General features: G+C 42.5%; 1 protein-coding gene across 1 annotated transcript; it reads left to right on the forward strand.

The window, feature by feature from the left end:
* Nucleotides 1–11,081: 11,081 nt before the first annotated feature.
* Nucleotides 11,082–16,958, forward strand: fbp1a (fructose-1,6-bisphosphatase 1a). The gene is made up of 7 exons (XM_079251136.1): nt 11,082–11,275; nt 11,776–11,938; nt 12,054–12,146; nt 12,472–12,612; nt 12,710–12,847; nt 12,937–13,056; nt 16,387–16,958. The coding sequence occupies exons 1-7, from the start codon at nt 11,106–11,108 to the stop codon at nt 16,576–16,578; spliced, it is 1,017 nt and encodes a 338-aa protein (XP_079107262.1). The 5' UTR covers nt 11,082–11,105; the 3' UTR covers nt 16,579–16,958.
* The last annotated feature ends 2,986 nt before the right edge of the window (nt 16,959–19,944 follow it).

The raw sequence follows: 19,944 nt of genomic DNA on the forward strand, positions 1-19,944 counted from the left end.
ATGCTGATTGCAACATGCAGAGATTCACGTCTGTCTTCAGTTTCACTGCTTCCACACAGATAGATGGATGGGTGCACCAACAGCAGCAGCATGGATCCATTCAGTCTTGTAACAACAGTTCAGCCTGCTTAGGGTATTCGTTTGCCACACTTTGGGCCCCTTTAGCACCAACATGACATGGTTTAACCAGCACAGCCTACCTGAGTCCTGCTGCTGACCATGTCCATCCCTTTCTGAGCACAGTGTAGCATCTTCTGATGGAAACTTCCAGCAGGATGATGCACCATGTCACAAAGCTCACATCATCTCCACCATGACGATGAGTTCACTGTCCTCCAACGGCTCCACAGTCACCAGATCTACATCCAGGTCCTAAGGACCCACTGTCCTGCATGTTTTAGAGGTAACGGAATCAGGTGAGCACATCTAAAATGTGTGTCCATGTGTCCTGAGGACCTGGATTGTGAAACACTGCAGTAGAGAAGCTTTGGGATGTGGTGGAACAGGAGATTCTCATCGTTGCAGCCGACAAATCTGCAGCAACTGTGTGATACTTCATGTGAGGATGAAGTACAATCTGAAGAACGTTTACATTGCCTTGACACCAAGAATAAAAAGGCAGCTCTGAATGAAAAAGGGGTCCAACACAGTACTTGAATGGTGGCCTTTCATAGAGGCCAGGAGAAGAATATTCATCTACACACTTGAATTTATTTTTTTAAATTCAAGTGTTCATTATTAAAAGATTTTGGGGTATTTATTTAGCAGTTAGCATGATGTCAGAGAGAGCCCAACATGCACTGTAACATTTACAGGTGAGTTTAATGTGACATTTTGTCCAGCTGTTTATTGTTTAAATACTTTTTGCATAACATGCTGCTTTCCAACATCAACCACATAAAATATCCAAAAGTAGTGTCTGGACCGTGAATCAACCACCAAATGCTCCATTTTAGCTACGGCTTGTGTTTGAAACACTCCTCTTCACAGGAACGACACCAAACACATGACAAGCTACTAAGAAATATTTTTATCCTGTGGTATACCCACAACTTCTTTGGTTTTTTCTATAATTAGTTAAAAATTAAGGAGTTACCACAGATGATTCCACTTAAATGTCCCACATTCATTATATAACATCAGCGTAGCATCAACCTTTTACTTTTTTCCCCCTGTGATTTCACCAGAAATTTGACTATCGCCAACTTTTTGGGAGTAGCACACATGCTAACAGATACAAATGTAAGTTTTAACTTCAGAAAGTTTTTCCATTTTCACTCCAAAATTCAATAAATACACAAACTTTAAAATTAAGCTGCACAAAATTAGAAAATGGCTGAAGTTGCACGCTGACCCTGCGATATACATCATGATAAGGAAATACAGGAATAAACAAACCATTGCTTTTTATGAGAACACGTCGAGTCCATTTGCCTCCCATTCTGCAGGATCTACGATGTCAACAATGCTCAAAACCTAACCCTAAACTTTAAAACCTACCCGTTTATCATAAAGATAAAACGTGTATCAGCAACAGTCTGTGTGAGATTTGCCATTTCCTGAATCAAATCAAAACGGAATCATCTCCTCTCTCCTGTAAACAAGAATAAAGGTAGTGGGGGATAACTGATGTCTTCAGGTTCCTTCCTTGACCACACAGTCCTGACACTCCTCCCATAGTGGTCAAAATGTCAAAACAAGCAATAAATAGATCATATTAGCTTCAACAGAAGCAGAGTCCAATCCAGGATCACTTCAGACGCAACAACGGCATTTCTTCATTCACTAAACACGTATTAAACCAATTTAAATAAAGTTTAGTTGATATAACTATGATAAAAGGTCGTCATGAGGAGAAAATAAGACTTCTACAGTGATAAAAGATGTCAAATATCACCGATCTGTGATAATCATCTTTCATTAAAAGGATGAAGGGAACTTCAAAAAAAAAAAAAAAAGAAAAAAAAAAAAGAAAAAAAAAGAAAAGAAGGAGCCTGTAATGACTGCGAGGAAGCATTAATGAAAGAAAGGGATTAACATGCCAGGAAACAAAACATCTTTGTGAACACACTTCAGGGTTTCGGCAGGGTTAATCCCAGCCAAACATACACACACACACACACACACACACACACACACACACACACACACACACACACACACACTCCCTTCGCACATTCATGTTGGCTGCAACAGTTTTCCTCCTCATGCAAGCTGCATCATGCAGGAATGAATCATCTACAAGCCTCCAAACCTTATGAACCACACTGACAAAACCGTCTCCAACCAGGAGCTTCAGCTGCGTCTTCTCACCTCTATGATCACATGAGACTTTCTGCACACGTCAGCCTGCTTTAGTTCTGATAAGTGATTAACAAACTGAAATGTAAGACAGAGGAGATTCAGCTCCACATGCCTGAAAGGCAAAAAGACGTTATCATCAGCTACCATCAACGCTGCAGCTTCCGCTCTTCAAGCTTTTTGTTTCGCCTCCTTTCCGGACAAAGTAGCACACCAGAGTCATTAAACATGTTGAACTGTGATTAAAATGCTGCACAAGGACACAGAGGAGCAAACTGCACCCAAAGAGGAAGGCACAACAGCATATTGCAACATGAAAGAAAGGTTAAACGGAGCTGAAAACCCGTTAAGAGCAGGTAGTTTCGAGGGGTTTCCTGCGCTCCAGTTGCCTGATAGCAGCTGGAAGTTGCCTGCAACCACTCTGATCCTGCAGCGGAAGAAGCAGTAGACCTCTTCAAATCTAACCTTTTTCATCAAAAATATGCAAACTGATATCCCCCCCCCCATTCTCCAAGGTCTAAATTAACTAAATATACCAGTTATTTTGATCTTGGTCCTTGGGTTTACCTGCCCTTCAGAGCCATGTAGTTTTATTGTTGACGTTGTTTAGAAACAATGCAAAATTCAGGACATTATGTCCTTGTTTTCATTGTAGCTTCCCAGAGATTGATGCTATAGCATTGAAAGTTGTACCAAATTAAACTAATTAAAACTAATTAAAAATCAAATTAAAACTAATAAAATGTTCTTGCATATGGTTGTTAACACATTAACACTTGTGTAAATTTGAGCTAATTTTAATGCACAATGTCAAACATCCATATTTTTTATGCTATGGATGACATATGACTACTTTATCTCAAAATTGTTACTTTTAATGTACATACATCCCATCTTATCATGTTTTATCTCTTTATTGCAGATAGTCAGTTAAGAATCCAATGTGTTAACAACCATAAGCAAGGATATTTTATTATCTTTCATTTGGTACAACTTTCAATGCTACAGCATCAACCTCTGGGAAGCTGCAATGAAAACAAGGACATAATATCCTGAATTTTGCATTGTTTCTGAACGTCGACAATAAATCTATATGGGTCTTCAGGCACACATAGCCAAGGTCCAAGATAAAAATAACTGGTATATTTACTTAATTTACACCTCGGAGAAGGGGAAAACTATCAGTTTGCATATGTTTGATGAAAAACAGTCAAATTTGAAGAGGTCTAAAGAAGCAGGTACAGACAACAGAAAGGTGGCTGGACTCTGACCAAAACAGACAGATTAGTAAACAAAATTAGGTCGCGTCTCCACATAATCCCTGCAGGCTAACAAACACACTCCCGTGGTTAACGACAACACAAATCTGTCTAAAATCATAAACCTGAAATGTCCGGCATCATTCTGCTTGAATAAAAGTCGGAACACAGAGATGAACCCAGCCAACACAAACGTCTCCCAATCCGTCTCACAGCGCCGTGACTCGGCTAAACCTCCTAAGCCAGAAACAACTGACTTAGAAAGATTTCTGAGAAGTTCTGCCAGAGCTTTGATCATTTCCATAATAACTTCCTCATTATGGAAATGTGCGAACAGTGTGGGGCTGCTTGGCAGCCGCTCTGGCCTGCTGAAAACCTTTTAGGAGGATTCCCAGAGGCTCAGCTTCACTCAAGTCCGCCATTTAAACACTGCTTCATGCACCTTCATATTTCAGGTTTTCCATGTGGAAACTGAGGCTCTACACTCCTAACCGAACCCAACGTTGCTCTGGACACATGTCGCTTGTATCCGAGCACGTTGGAGGGTTTGGTTTCTGCAGAGGAGCTCTCGTTTAGTTTCACTGTCTTCTAGTCAAAGTAGACCTGATCTGGTAATAACAGAGCAACGCCTGAGGCTCATGTAGGTCTTCATACCACACTTTAAAACCTAAGCAGCTGCAACAACCCCCTCCTTCACCTCCAGTCAAACCAGTAAGAGTGTGGTTTCAGTGGGGTGAAATTGCTGCGAAGCTTTCACAGCAAAACACGCAGCAAGGAGACGGCTGCAAAGAAATTTCATCTTCCCGTAAAAAGCAGCTGAATAGTTATTATCTTTAGCGCTGAAATGTGCAAGAAGAGCACAAGCGGGACAGAAGTATGCACAGATGTTCGACCAAAACTAAAATTACAACCCAGCCGCCTGTTGATATGAAATTATAGAGAGAACACCAGATGGATTCCACAAAGGACTGTAAACCCGCAAGCGAAGCGAGGCTGGGGCAGCAGCGCTGGAGGAATGAGAGTGTTGACCACAAGGAGGAGGGGGGGGGGTGTCCTCACTTTGATGGCGTGGACTGGATGGTCTTCTCACAAAGGTGTGAATTGAGAGACTTCAGCTGCCATATGTCCATAAAAGCTGAAAGAGAGGGGGGATGTGGACGCAGACCGCCGCTAAGCCTGATGTACCAACCGATGCCAGGCAGTACGCCCCCCCTCTAGATCTGCTTATGTGGTATGGGGGGGGGTGCGCTAGAGGAGCCGTGAAATGCAAAGCATGGTGCTGTAAGACAGGCACGATGTACAGATTTGGCACTAAGCTTGTTAAAGTGTGAACGAGTTGGAGTTCAGAAATGTCAGAGGAATACTTGTAAAACAGGAACACACACACACACACACACACACACACACACACACACACACACACACACACACACACACACACACACACACACACACACACACACACACACACACACACACACACACACACACACACACACACACACACACGTCAGGTTTACTTCTGATAACCTGATTCATCCTTTAAAGTAAATTTGGGGGTCAAACTTCTGATACCTGAAAAGCAATTTGCTGCTTTTCTGCTCCATACAACCGTTTTCAGAGACGCCGTTTTTGTTTGTTAAGCAGCTCAACACTGACCTCCGAACCATTCAAGCATTAAAAAAAGTCCCCAGCTTAAGGATGAGCCAGCCTGAGCAAAAGAAAATCATTTCCAAATCTAGTTTCTGGTGCACTTTGCTACCTGCTGCAAAGATCTTATTCAGTTGCTTCAACTAAAAGTACCAAAAAACAGTCTGACTAATTGCACTAAAAATCTTGGTATATCTCAGTATTTTAGGACTTTGAGAAGAAGATGATTAGTATCAAAAGATTAAGTCCTCAAAAGATGGGGGGGGGGGGGGGGGGGGGGGGTCCAACAAAAGACTTGAGAGATACATCCCATGTTCACTGAGACCTCATCAGGAATGGTCTGCATGGAGGGATGGCGGGCAAGAAGCAAGACTGAAGCACGGGAGACGTGGAGAAAAGGGGGAGGTGTGTTCAGTGACACATGAACTGGATTGGAAATGGAGTGAAGAATCCTCCACAGCAGGAGTCCTAGATCCCGGTCCTCGAGAGCCAGTGTCCTGCAGGTTTTCCTGCTGGAACAAACCTGACTCCGTCTCAGACAGGCTCTGCACATGTCTGCTAAATATACATGGATTTGAATAAAGTGTGTTGCAGCGGAGACACTTGGAAAACCTGAAGGAAACTGGTCCTCGAGGACCAGGGTTCCACAGGGTGTGGAATCATCTGGCAGGAGACCGGAACAACCGGCAGCAAACACCCAAAGAGCTTTGGAAAGTCCTGGAAGAAGAGCCATTATAGAAGACTACCTGTTGTTGTGTTGAAGAATAAAAGCTGCTCAGACCAGAAACTGACTTTCAAGCTCATTACAAACCGTTTCTTCACCTACGTTTCAGTAAATAAGACACATTTTCCACTCATCACAGTAAAAAAAAATGTTTGGCATAAAGAAATGTAATGGATACTTTCCACTTTTAAAAATGATTCTGTGACAAATCTATCATGATTCATGAATCAATCTACAAATTCTAATATTTCCTCAACATTAGGAACCAGTAAAGAACTGGTTTCAGTCAACAGAGAAATCAAAACTTCATTAAAAAGACAAATACCCATCTTACAAAACCCAATAACTGATATTTGTTGCTAATCAACAAATGGAACCCATTTAATACTAAATAACTTCACTTTCTAATCATTTTTAGAGAACATGAAATGTTTTTCCATTCATTTTGTCTTAAACTTAAAGTTTCAGTCGAAGAAATGTCTTCGGTTTGATGTTAAAGTTTCACTGTCGTAGGAATAAAGCTATATAAAAAGGACAGCAACTGATTGGTGAATCTTGAATTAAAAAGTCTTAACATTAAAATTTTGCTCTTGAAGCTGTAAAAGAACTGTAGAAAAGATGACCAAACCTGCCAGAACCACCCCACCGTAAGACCTCTTTGGTTCAGGAATGCTTCGTTTGGCCTCCTGCATGAAGGCACTGCTTGAAATCTGCGCTTATTATTCCCAAGTGTAGAAATACAGGTTGGGGTTTATGCCAGAAGTGCCACACTGGAAGCTGAAGAATTTCATTAGACAGCTTCCACAAAGCTCATATTCTTCCCCCTGACATATCAATTTAGTACTTGATCTCTAAAGGAAAGTGGAACAGCCTCCGAGTCTGGAGAAGACGAGGAGCCCTCTGTTTGACCCCAGCTCTTACACCAGCACAAAAGAGACCACCAAACAGGTCTGCAATCCCTAAAATGCCTCCGCACCCCACCATAACTACAACCAGAAGGAACACAGGTAGTGGGCTGAACTCAGCAGCTTCATTTACACACATGCAACATTTCAAAGTCGCTTTCAGCTCCCATAAAGCAGCTTTTGTGAGGAGTCAATCACTGCACTGTATTGTAGAATATGAGGAGGCTGCAGAGAGAAAGACGTTCACATTCCTCTGCAGGAGGTGAGGATGGCTGCACTGTAGCAGGATGAAGACCCAAACCTAAGGTGAGGAATCCTGACCAAACATGCAGAAATAAAAAAAAAAAGCTGAATTTGTAAGAATCAGAGTGAAGTCTCTTCAGTTTCCTTCACCTGCAGCTCAAAGTTCAGTCCAAACAACTGAGCACCTTTTCAGAAACACGTGCATGGCTTGTCTGGCTTGTTTGGTTGGGAGACAAAGAAAACAGCACCAGATTAGAAGAATGGGCAGGTGCTGAGGGGGGAAAAAAGACACCATATGACTTTAAACATAATCCTGATTAACCAGCAGCGCTTCATGCGGTTGTCTGGTCTGGCGGCTGCGCCACAAACCTGCATGGAGGACGTTCAATAATTCACTAAAGCAGCTCCAGCATGCCTGGATATATGACACAAAACACCAGCAAAGGGTTTGAAACTGTTTTAAATTCAGTAGTGTGTGTTGTATTTAACAAACAAACAAAAACTCACGCGACTGAAGGACTTAACTCACCCGACGCCAAGTGTGTCTCAGGCTCTTCTTTTTCTTCAAAAGTTCTCAACTTTCCGCTTTAAAGTTCCGCCTGGTTGATGGGAGACAGTCGGGATAGTTCCACGCAAACCTCCGCACGGTTCAGCTTTATCCCCGCAGCACCCCGCACGTCACGTCGCGCCCGCAGCCTCTTTGTACTGTCCGCTTCACCGCATAGGCGAGTTGACCCGCGCACATGCGCAGTCGGTGTCCTCAAGAGCTCCGGTCAGGCAGCTCAGCGCGAGCGCTGCTCATAAAGGCCTGTCCGCGCGGCACAGGTGTAGCTTACCTGTCCCGGGCTTGGCCTACTTTATGTGCCAGGTCATGCTAAACCAAACAACCAGGAGATTTACTCCGGAACTGATGTTTAGATCATTCCGCCGCAACTTTTGGCTCATCTTGATGTCGTTTTAGTTGTTGGATAAAATGGTTTAATCAGCCCCAAAACGTCTTGTTCAGGATACTTTAACATTTCCAAATATATTAAATAAACTAATTAATATTTTAGCACATTTAAGTGACCCTGATCATATGTAACCGAACAATGCATCACCTCCGCCAAAGAATATAGTTCTAAGAAAGTCCAATGTAGTTACTTTGCTGTTCAGATTCATTAATATCAACACCTGGTCATTTTAACTTGCCTTTTTATACTGTTTTAGTGTTTTCATCATATTGCAGCCTGTTAAATTGAACTTTCATTCATTCATTCATTCATTCATTTTCTAAACCGCTTAATCCAATTCAGGGTCGCGGGGAAGCTGGAGCCTATCCCAGCTGGCTTTGGGCAATAGGCAGGGTACACCCTGGACAGCTTGCCAGTCCATCGCAGGCCACACAGAGAGACGAACAACCACTCACGATCACACTCATTCCTAGGGGCAATTTAGAGTAACCAATTAACCTAACATGCATGTCTTTGGATGGTGGGAGGAAGCCGGAGAACCCGGAGAGAACCCACGCATACACGAGGAGAACATGCAAACTCCACACAGCCCCTAAATTGAACTTAATTTTCTAATTAAAGAAAAATGTGCCATATAATAAAAAAAAAGTGCTTATTTGTACAAAACAATCACAATTAAAACACATTAAATTTAAGAGAGATTGGGTCAGAGCAGCAGTCAGCCAATCAGATGAGGTTGTTTGGTCCTATGGCGCCATCTAGTGTCAGTTTCTTTTTTAGTTTTACGCTTCAACCCAACAGTCTGGTTTACCTGCAGTAAGTTACCTTTTATTTATGGAAATGGTGAGGAAAACGTGCTGTGCTGATTTATAAAAACAATAAACTAAAAAAAAAAAAAGCTATACAAATTAGTACTTTTGCACTTCAACAAATAAATACATAAAATAAAACTGATGTGACACAATATCATCAGATCAGTAGACAGATGATTAGACATTCAGACTTCGTATTTAATTGCAGTATGTATCCTGTTTTTATCTGTAGGACTCATTTATTAATGCTAATATCTTTCATTTACAGGATAAACAAAAAATGGTTGCTTGGTGTTCATAGAACAACATTTAAAAGGGACATATGTGCGTAAGAAAACATAACTCCCAAAAAAATAAACCCTGGCTGTTTGATGAAGCCCCCAAAGTAGTATTTTTACACAATATTCCCAGCTAAAAGTAGAATTTATTTATGCTTCCCCATCTTTATTTCCACCCATCAGCTTCACATCACATAGCATTATCCCTCAAAGGTGTGTGTGACGCCAAACTCTTTTGTTCTTTCTCATGAAAAAAAAGACTTCTTATCCAAAAGGCTTTTTCAGTTCTAAACTTACTGAGGAGATTCAGGTTAATGAGCTGTTTTGGCTCATTATAAGGGACAAAATAAAGAGGTCCAACTGCCTTTGATTCAAGCTCTTAAGATTATCATAACCTCTATAATGTAGACCACCATAAACTCTCTCTTTGCTCTCCAGTCAGCAAGTTCCTAGTTATATTTCTAAAGTTTACCTAAGAAAGGAATATATATATTCCTATATATATATATATAAATCCTGACTAACATTAATCCATCCCTTCAGTGAAGCATGGTGGTGGCAGTGCCATGCTATGGGAGTGCCTCTTTTAGCAGGAGGAACAAACTAGTCAGAAGCAAAACAGGTGAAGTTACACTCTTTAGTACGCAGGTGGGCAACTCCGATCCTCGAAGACTGCAGTTCTGCAGGTGTTGGGAGTTTCCCAGCTGCAACACAGCTGACTCAAATCAACGGGTAAATAGCATAGACTGTATAAAGAAAGATGAACGAGCTAAGTCACGTTTTTAACCGGCTAAAAACCGCGATTGTTATAAAATCTTCTTACTTGAAGCAGGAGATATGGTACCTGTCAATCAAAAGGACACGCCCCCAAATATGCCAAATTTTGAGATTAAATTACTTTTAAAGTAATTTAGAGTTAGAAAAAAATCACTCCCCCCACAGTTGTCATGAAGGTAAACCTGACCTATTGAACCTAAAATGTTAATTTGAACCAGGCTGTCAACATGTTTATTTCTGCTGTGAAGTTGGTCTTTTTAACATGGGAGTCTATGGGGATTTGCTCTGTTTTGCAGCCCCTAGCGGATGAAGGGGGAACTGCAGTTTTATGCACTTCGCATCGGCTTCACTTTTAACCACCGGAGGCTCCGTCCATCTTTCATATACAGTCTATGGTAAATAGCAAACTTGTGCAGAGTTGGACCCTAAACTCTTAACAAGTCTGCTACTTGAAGAACTGCAGCTCTTGAAGACAAGAGTTGTCCGGTCCTGCTTTACTGCTAACAGCAACCTGCTGGGTTCCAGTTTAGAACCACCTGGCCCAGTTCAGCTTGACCTGGAACACGCCTAAAAGTGACCAGGACTGCTGTCAGCTGACTGGTGACTGCAGATGGGGAGTTTGAGAGGAAAATACCAGCCTAATTTGTTTGTGAGATCTTCATAGTTCCTTTATTTACTTCACTTATTTGATCCTATTTGGGTTTTCTTACCAAGCTTGGGCTGTGTGGACACACTTCAGTTCTTACTTAATTAATGTAACAGATTTTAATAGATCATTAAAACCTCCCAGAAACAAAATCCAGCTTTTTCCTTCATTCCAACAGCTTCTAAATTCATCTGCAGGGGTGAAACGCATGAATGCACACAGTCAGAGGGGGAAACAATGACTTTTTCTGCACTATTCACATCGTTGTCGAACCTGCTGAAATGTAAACGGCCTGTCTTGCGCAAAGGCAGACTGACTCCATGCCTGAGCAGCTTCTATTATTCTGGTCACATCCCTCTATTGGTAACATTATCAGTTCATCGCCACCCAATCCAGTGTGTACAAAGCGGCTAGTGTTTCCAGCGGGGCCACACCTCTCCTGGAGCTCCGGATTGGCCCCTGTGTCTTCACTCCCTCCGCGGAGTTCCGCGTTGCAGCGCATTTAAGTCCTGCAGCGTTTCCTCCTCTCGTCTTTCTCTCAGCCTGCAGGAGACACCATGTCCGACCGGGGGACCTTCGACACCAACGTGGTCACCGTGACCCGCTTCGTGATGGAGGAGGGCAGGAAGGCGAAGGGCACAGGGGAGCTGACCACGCTGCTCAACTCGCTGTGCACGGCGGTGAAGGCCATCTCCAGCGCTGTGCGCAAAGCTGGGATCGCACATCTGTGAGCTGACAACTCCCACAGCTTTTAAAACTTATGTGTAGAAATGAAACATTTGCTGAGATTCCAGCTTTTAAACAAGGTTAAGGTTTGTCAGGCGCGCGCATCCACGTTGGCACAGGATGAGCTGGAAACGCTGGTTGTCTGCGCACCAATCAGGAAGCGCGTGCCCTACATCACGCCTACTTGTTGTGTTTTAACAATCATGTCCTCCCTATTATCTTGTTATGTGCTTTAATTTCAGTCAGTTTTGTTGTTGAAGCAAAACTTCTCTCATTTCCACGCAAACCAGAGCAGATTAGAAGCAGAATGTCCTGCTTTAGATGCACTTTTCCCCTCACTGGAGGCTGTTTGTCATGAATTCATTCCATTCAGTTGCTTCAGATTAGTTTAAACAGCTCTTATCTATGATTACACGGAGGAGAAAACATGAAAACTGAGCTAAAATTTGCCTTGAAAGTTTTACAACATGAACAAAATGTTTCTCTTTTGTGTCACATCAGTTACGGCATTGCAGGCAGCACCAACGTGACGGGGGATCAGGTGAAGAAGTTGGACATTCTGTCTAATGATCTGGTTATTAACATGCTCAAGTCGTCCTTCACCTCCTGCGTGCTGGTGTCTGAGGAGAATGACAAAGCTATCATTGTGGAGCCTGAAAAGAGGGTGAGTAAGCAATGCCGGCGCTTTCCTTTGCCTGGAAGTGTGTGAGGTTAATGTTGGAGGTTCAGTCAGGGGAAAAAAGAACCCTCTTCTCTGTCATTATTTCCATCTTTTCCAGGGTAAATACGTGGTGTGCTTCGATCCTCTGGATGGCTCGTCCAACATCGACTGTCTCGTCTCCATTGGAACCATCTTCGCCATTTACAAGAAGGTATGAAAACTGGTCAAAACTCCAAAGTTTTGACAAGATTTTGATTTAGAAATCTGGAGCCAGTTGTTATGAACGACCATGTTTGTATCCAGGCATCTCCATCCATCTAAGTTGCAGATTAAAGCAAGGTGTGATGCTTTTGAAGGATCGTTTCACTAAAAATGTTCAACTAAAACTGCAAATAAACAGGAGATTTTTCGTATCAAAGGGTGACTTCCTGTTAATAACATAGTTGTAGATGGTAGTAAAAGAAACCCCCAACTTGAAGTGCAACATGTAAAGGGAGAGATTTGAGAGTAACGCAGCATGTCACCCGTCTCTTCAGAACACAGACGACGAGCCCTGTGAGAAGGACGCTCTGCAGCCGGGCAGAAAGCTGGTGGCGGCCGGATACGCCCTCTACGGCAGCGCCACCATGATCGTGCTCTCCACGGGGCAGGGGGTCAACTGCTTCATGCTCGACCCGGTCGGCAGACTCCACGTTCACTGAAGAAGAAAAGCAATCAAACTTGCAGGTTGATTTTTTGTGTGGAGGTGACTCCTGGTGTGTTTCTGCTCCTCAGGCGCTCGGTGAATTTATCCTGGTGGAGCGGGATGTCAGGATCAAGAAGCGAGGCAAGATTTACAGCTTGAATGAAGGTTATGCCAAACACTTTGATCCTGCTGTCACAGAGTACCTGCAGAAGAAGAAGTTCCCTCAGGTAACGCCGCTGGCAGGATGGAGTTATTTAAAAACACCAGAAATAACAACATGTTGAGCTTGTATCTTGCTGTTTTAAACCTTTTGTAGGACGGCAGCGAGCCCTACGGAGCGCGTTACATCGGCTCGATGGTGGCAGACGTGCACCGAACGCTGATGTACGGAGGGATCTTTTTATACCCTGGAAATGTAAAGAGTCCCAAAGGAAAGGTAAAGACACCCTGCTCCCCTCTCCATCTCACCGCAGCAACTCGAAAAGACGTTACCGCTGGAAGAGATGAATTCAAAACTTTAATTAAAGACTCAACTCACATTAGACAAGTAAAATCACAGAAAAGTGCAACAAGAACAGCCAGTTTCAGACAGGAATGCTGCTGGGTTTCTTATCGACTATGTAATGCAGTGTTTCACTGTTATGTCTCCCATAAACAAACATCAGCAAGATACGTGCACACTGTATCTACAACGTTAGCATGAAGCGTTATGACCAGCCAGCGTAACTCTGTGAACAGTCTTGTATCTACATACACGCATGAACTCAACCCCAACAGGATAATAATCATCATTATTCTAATGAGGAATTAATATTGCCTATAAAATTAGATTAAATACTGTAAGTTAAAACAAAACAACTACACCATGGACCAGTACAACATTACTGTTTAGTCCAAAGTCTGCCATCAGCCCCCGCCGTCCTGCAGGGTTTGGATGTTTCCTTCTGCAGCACGCCTGAAATCAGACTGATGGGTCCACAAGCTTGGACAGAACATGACAACAAGCTGAGAAGGGAGATGTCTCAAACCTGCAGGACTGTGGCCCTCGAGGACCAAAGCTGGGCGCCTGGTTTAGACAGAACAACTTAAGTTTAAAATATTGTGATTCAGGCAGAGAAGAAAACTAGTGACTTTATTTAGGACGAAAGCAGAAACCTCGCTTGACGCTTAGTCTGAGGACAAATCTGTGATATGAGCAGGTGTAGAAAGACCGGGTGTATCAGGAGGCCAGTTCTGTCAGATCACCTTGTTATTGGCTGAATAGTCACTGATAGATCACATTTGTGTTAAAAGTTTGTTTTTATCTGCCTTTAAGACAGATTTCAACCTGCAGACTAGACTAAACTGTGTTAGAAGACAGTATTTTTTAAAGCATTTTTTGGCCTGTATCAGCTTTTATTTTGCTGTAGCTTGACAGGAAAGGGTTCAGGGAGAGCAGGGACTGATGTGTAGGAGACGACCCCACGCCCAGACGCGAACCTGGAAGCTGGAGCTTCTGTACCAGCTGAGCCCGACTGTGTGGCTCCATGTGGTGGTCTTCTGCAGGACAGAGGAAGATTACATGGATATTACTGGCGTTTTGTGTCATTTTTAGGTGATGTCACTAATTCTGATGAGAAGATGACACCAGTTTCATCATCAGCTGTTTTCACTACTGTGGCTTTACGCTATTAAGACCTGAGGTGTCCCGTCTCCATGGGAACCGCAATAACTCCATGATCTATTAAGTCTAAAACGGTTAAAGTTACTTATTTCATTGGAGAAGCCCATTAACAAAGGTTCCTCATAAAATCTGATCTGGCTGACTTGAGCAATGCGAGGATGCAGTAACGGCGCTGTCACAACATCGTTTCTTCATCCACATCCTTCTGCAACACTGAGCTGAGCTCGATTGAGACACTCAGCAGGGTTAACATGCTTGTTTTGTAATGATTTAAGTCAGGGGATGTCAGAGTAACTGTAAGATCCGCCATCAACTGTCTGTCATTGTCTGTCCAGCCAATCCTTCCTTACATCTTGGTGTCATGGTGGATAACCAGTTGACCTTTTAGGTCCATGTTGCCTCAGTTGCCCGTATTTGCTGATTCGCTCTTTACAACATCAAGAGAATCAGACCAGACCTGAAAGAACACACGACACAGCTTTTGGTTCAGGCTCTGGTCATCTCACTCATCACTTACTGCAATTCCCTTCTGGCAGGTCTGCCTACATGCTCAGTTAAACCTCTGCAGATGATCCAGAATGTCGCAGCACATCTGGTTTTCAACCAACCCAAACGAGTTCATGTCACTCCGCCGCTAATCGTACTTCACTGGCTTCCGGTCGCAGCACACATCAAATTTAAAGCTTTGCTTCTGGCTTACAAAACAATAACTCAAACGGCTCCTGTCTACCTTCACTCCCTAATCCAGACCTACACTCCCTCTCGACAGCTACGTTCCACCAGTGAAAGACGCCTCGTGTTACCACCAATACATGGGACTAAATCACTAGCCAGACTCTTTTCCTCTGTTGTTGCACGATGGTGGAATGATCTCCCAAACTCTGTCCGCTCTGCAGAGTCCTTTTCTGCTTTTAAGAGCAAGCTGAAGACTCACCTCTTCAAGGAGCACTTCAACACTTAGTATAGCTGTATTTGTCAGAGGAGTTGGAGAACTTAAGCCTGTTACATACTTCACGAGAAGCGAGAACTTTTTTCTTGTTCTCGAGGCTCCGAGAAGAAAATGACGTCATTTTGTTCTCGCGGACGTGTTTGAGGACAGTTCTTGACACACCGGGCTGGCAGAACTTTTTTCTTGCGGGGGCTGCGAGAAGTATCGTGTGATTGGTCGGACATGTGAGGTGGGCGTCGTTAACACAGAGAAAGCATGAAGCGGAGTTGCTGCTTCTGTGTGTTTGCTGTTGCCGGCAAAACGGATTGTTTTGATAAAACAGCTTATCGAGGTGGTGAGAAAGTACGAACATTTTTACATGTGGCATTAAAACACTCAGACCCAGGGCGTGCACAACCCGCCCTGCCGCGGACGAAGCTGCTCGTTAAATGTGAAACTAGAAACTCGGAGAGCGGAAACCTCCGCCAAGCACAATTTAAGAATCCTTTTAAAACATTCCTGGATCCAAACGGTGATCCTGATCACCACCAGAATTTAATCAGTTCTTCATTTTTACATTTGCAACAACTCTTGAAATATTAATAAAAATCCGTCCGTAACCTTTTAAGTTATCTTGAGCAAAAAGACGCCGGGGAAAACAGCCTCCTCGGCGGAGGTAACAACCGGGTTCATTGCACATAAAGCAGACATCGCCCCCCGCAGTGACCCCTCCCTGCTGCAGACGTGCTTCTCGTGGAGGATGTGTGGACCTGACGAACAAGACGTTTTCTCTTGTTCTTGCAGCCTCGAGAACAAGAACTCAGTTCTTGCTTCTCGAGGAGGATGTAAATTTAGCCCAGTGCTTTGCAACAAATATTATAGTATTAATTCTTTGTGGGGGTGGGAAAAAAACAACAACAACAACAACAAAAAAACAGCCTGTAACACTTCATGTCAACACCTGCGCCCAACTGGACTCACAGCAGTCCACCAGCACCTTCCTATGACGTCCTGTACTGTTTGATTTCGTGCTTGTGTTGTTCTCACTCTCGTATGTAAGACGCTTTGTATAAAAGCATCTGCTAAATAACTGTAGAATAGAATAGAATAGAAATGTGCTTATTTAATGTCAATGTGCATCAAAATGAGACAGAATTTCTTCTTCTTGTTTAAAGCTGCGGCTGTTGTATGAAGGCAATCCCATGGCCTTCATCATGGAGCAGGCCGGCGGCATGGCCTCCACCGGCTTCGAGAACATCCTGGACATCCAGCCAGAGAGCATCCACCAGCGTTCCCCTGTAGCCATGGGCTCCACTGAAGACGTGCTGGAGTACATCGCCATCTGCCAGAAACACGCCAAGAAGTGAAAGCACGCCAACCCGCTCGAGAAACCTGCCCTGCAGGGGACTGAGACGAACACGACACAAACTGGATGTAAAGATTCCGATGACCAAAACTCACGTGAAGAGATTTTTTTATGCAAAGAGCTGAATTTGCTTTTATTTCACTTTTCAGAAGACAGATGGGAAGAAGACGTTTGAGTTGACTTGTAAAAAGATTTGGTGAATTAGCTCACATTCCAGAAAAACGACCAAAGACCAGAAATGTGCCAAAAAGCAGAAACAAACGCCTGAATAAACAAAACGTGAAGGCGTAACTTTCTCACATCGCCGTCAGTCCTGCCTCAGTAAGACCGAGGAAACGTTCCAGCTGTGCAAATGACCACATAAAACCTCTATGCAACAAAACCTGGTGTCTTTTATCTTGTGATATCATGACGTCTTAATAAACGAGTACGAAGACAAAATTGAGTTTGTGTCGTGTTGTCCCAAGAAAACACAAAATGTTTGTGCTCCTCATCAGAGTAAATGTAAGAATAACTGCGTTTAACAACTGAGTTTAAACTCAGCAACACAAAAATCTTCATTTTTTATGTATTGCCAATAAAACTGGATGTAGATGCAGTAACTTACTGGAACATAGGAACGTGTTCAGCTGGGTTGACCTAAACTTGGTGCCTCGGCTGGTTGCATCATCGGGGGGGCTGCTGGTTCTGGTCCCTGTTTGGACCAGGCCTGCTTTAGGTGGCCATCCAGAGGACCATTGCCTTTGGGAAGTGGGTTGTCCTTGGGCCTTAGGCGTAATTTCCAACAGGCTCAATACAAAGTACATTAAAAGATCTGTCGGCAACACTGCTCCATTGCTTTATTAACCCTTTAAGGTCCTAAATTTGCAGTGACTTTAGTGGAAATAAACCTGCCTGAGCATCTCTACCAGTTGGTTTGGGTACGTAAACCCCATAAAGTGTTTCTTATAACTCTGTTTCAAATTTCAACCATTTACAGTTGTGCTCATGTTTATTCATACCCTTTCATTAAAGAAAGAAAAAAAACAGCTGACTGTAAAATAAGATGAAATTGACTAAAGTAATAAATAAAAATTTTATGAAAATCGTTACATTATTTTTTAATTCTGGTTCAATAGAAATATTTTAAAAAGGCAAACAAATAAGATAATTTATTACATATTACATCAGTCATAAACTAATATTTAGTTGAACAATCCTTTAATGTTTCCGCTCCAGTCAGGTGTTTTCTGTTCCTCTCAGTCAGACTTCTGCACCTGTTGACAGGTATTTTGTCCCACTGTTCAACAGAAAAGTCTCTAACTTGTCCAGGACCAATTTGTTTGTTTGTTTTTTCTTTCTTCAACTCAATTAAATGAAAAAACAGTGTCTTATATTACTAAATTATGTTGTTGCAAATTTTTAGTTCTTGTTCCTTTTTTAAGTCTCCAGTTATTTGAGTGACTGTTGTAAATTCAGCCTTTTCTTTAATGAAAGGGGATGAATACATATGAGCAGAACTGTAACTGTTTTTACATTATTATTAACTTCTTTTTAACACATCAACCATTCAATAAAAACATTTATTCTGTTTATTCTTATCCAACACAGTCGGAAAGTCACAGAGAAACATTTTCTCTGGGCTTTTTCTTCACGTGAACGGTAAAGGGTTAAAGAGCCTTTGTGCTGCTGCCTTTCAACAACATAATAAATCCATCACCTTTAACCTTTATTTATTGCATTTCATCCCTTTTTATTTGATCTTATATTATCTTTATTTTAAAGCTAACCCCCTTCTGCACCCTTTTATAAAGCTTTTACTTTTATATAAAGTACTTTGAGTTATAATAAACATGAGTTTAATACATCAGTGATTCATGATGTGGCGGTGAGCACGCATGATTGTCATGTGACTTAGGTTGGCTCCTCCCCCTAATCAGCAGGTAAAAGGCACCTGCTGACCCCCTTCTGCCTGTTTGCTGATTCTGCTGCTGGCGGCGGCGGCTGACCTCTGTACTCCTCCCGGTTCAGTTTAGCCCTCAGGATGATCCACCTGCTGCTGTCTGTTTGGCACACTGTTATTGTAGAGTTTCTTTTGTTCATGTCTTTGCTTTGCTTATTTTGCTTTACTTACATTTATATGTTGACTTAGTTCTCCTTGGTTTTAACTGATTTATTTTATTTTATGCAGCTGGGAAGCATTAGGTGGATGGGTTTGGCACTTGTGTTTAAGGAACCCCCACGTTTTTGGTTTATTTTCATGCACTGTGCACACGAGGGCTCCACGTTTGTAGTTTGCAGTGAAGTGTTGTGTTCACAAGGTAAGAGGCGACAGCACACCTGGGCACAACTTCCCTATAGGCTGCTCCCCACTGGTGGTCCCAGCTGACCCTGTTTCTTTATGTTGTATAGTCACTAGTTTTATCAGTCTTAGCAGTGGTTTTACACCTAACCAATTTTGGTTCTTAAAACTTTGTGTTGAATAAATAGTTTTAACTGCGTCACACGTCTCTTCTCATTCAACAGGAGCGACGCTGCTTTTATTTCCTGGGGCCCCAGGTGGCGTTGTCTGGTTTGATTTTTTTAAATAAAAGTGAGTGTTTTCTCATTTTACATTGTTGTCCAATTCTATATTTGCTAAAGCCGTATCACTCTGCCACAGTAAGTCAGAGTTAAACAACAAAAACAAGACGACGAGGCTTAGCGATTGGACTGGAGATTAATTTCACGATGTCTTTGAAAGGACCTTCAGAAAGCCTGCAGAACTTCTGCTCCAGCCCGCTGTAAAAGATGAATAAAGTCTGACTGCTTGGAAGTAAAACATGCAGAAATAAAAGTTGATTTGAGAAGTGTAAAAAATGTGAAACCACACCAAATCAGCTGAATTTTAATATTCTTTCAAACATTTAGTTCACCATGTAAAAGGGAAATAGGTTAGCAGACACACTGCTTGTGAATGTTGCCGACACTTTATGCAGCGGAGTCAACCTTTGAATGAAAGGTCAGTGGAAGCTCAAGGAGCACCACTGGTGCTGCACCAGTGACATTTAAAACTCACATGAGCTGCTGTTGTGCAAAAACATGGCAACTGAAGATTAAAATAATATCTGTGGTATAAACCTGCCTGTAATGCAGCTCAGGAAGATGCTGCGTCTCACATGACTTGTTTTAAATGTGCAGAAGTTAAAAAAAAAAACTGCACAAAAACACGGATTGCATTTATTTATGTGCATTTCCTGCAGCTTGTTGACATTTAAATGAAGATGTGTGTGTTTGCACAGCAGCTTTAATGTGCAAACACACCTGATTTGTTCTCCTTCATGTTGCAAATTTGTGATTCGGTGAATAAAAGAGCTGATAAGTCTTGTGCAGCATTAAACTGCTCATC

This window comes from Telmatherina bonti (genome assembly GCF_933228915.1).
Source record: "Telmatherina bonti genome assembly, chromosome: 13".
In the NCBI taxonomy this organism is placed as follows: Eukaryota; Metazoa; Chordata; class Actinopteri; order Atheriniformes; family Telmatherinidae; genus Telmatherina; species Telmatherina bonti.

Bases quoted from the DNA above. Each gene is read 5' to 3' on its own strand.
- fbp1a (XM_079251136.1), top strand. From the start codon at position 11,106: ATGTCCGACCGGGGGACCTTCGACACCAACGTGGTCACCGTGACCCGC. The intron at 11,276-11,775 runs GTGAGCTGACAA...GTGTCACATCAG, and splicing joins AAAGCTGGGATCGCACATCT to TTACGGCATTGCAGGCAGCA. The intron at 12,613-12,709 runs GTCGGCAGACTC...TCTGCTCCTCAG, and splicing joins ACTGCTTCATGCTCGACCCG to GCGCTCGGTGAATTTATCCT.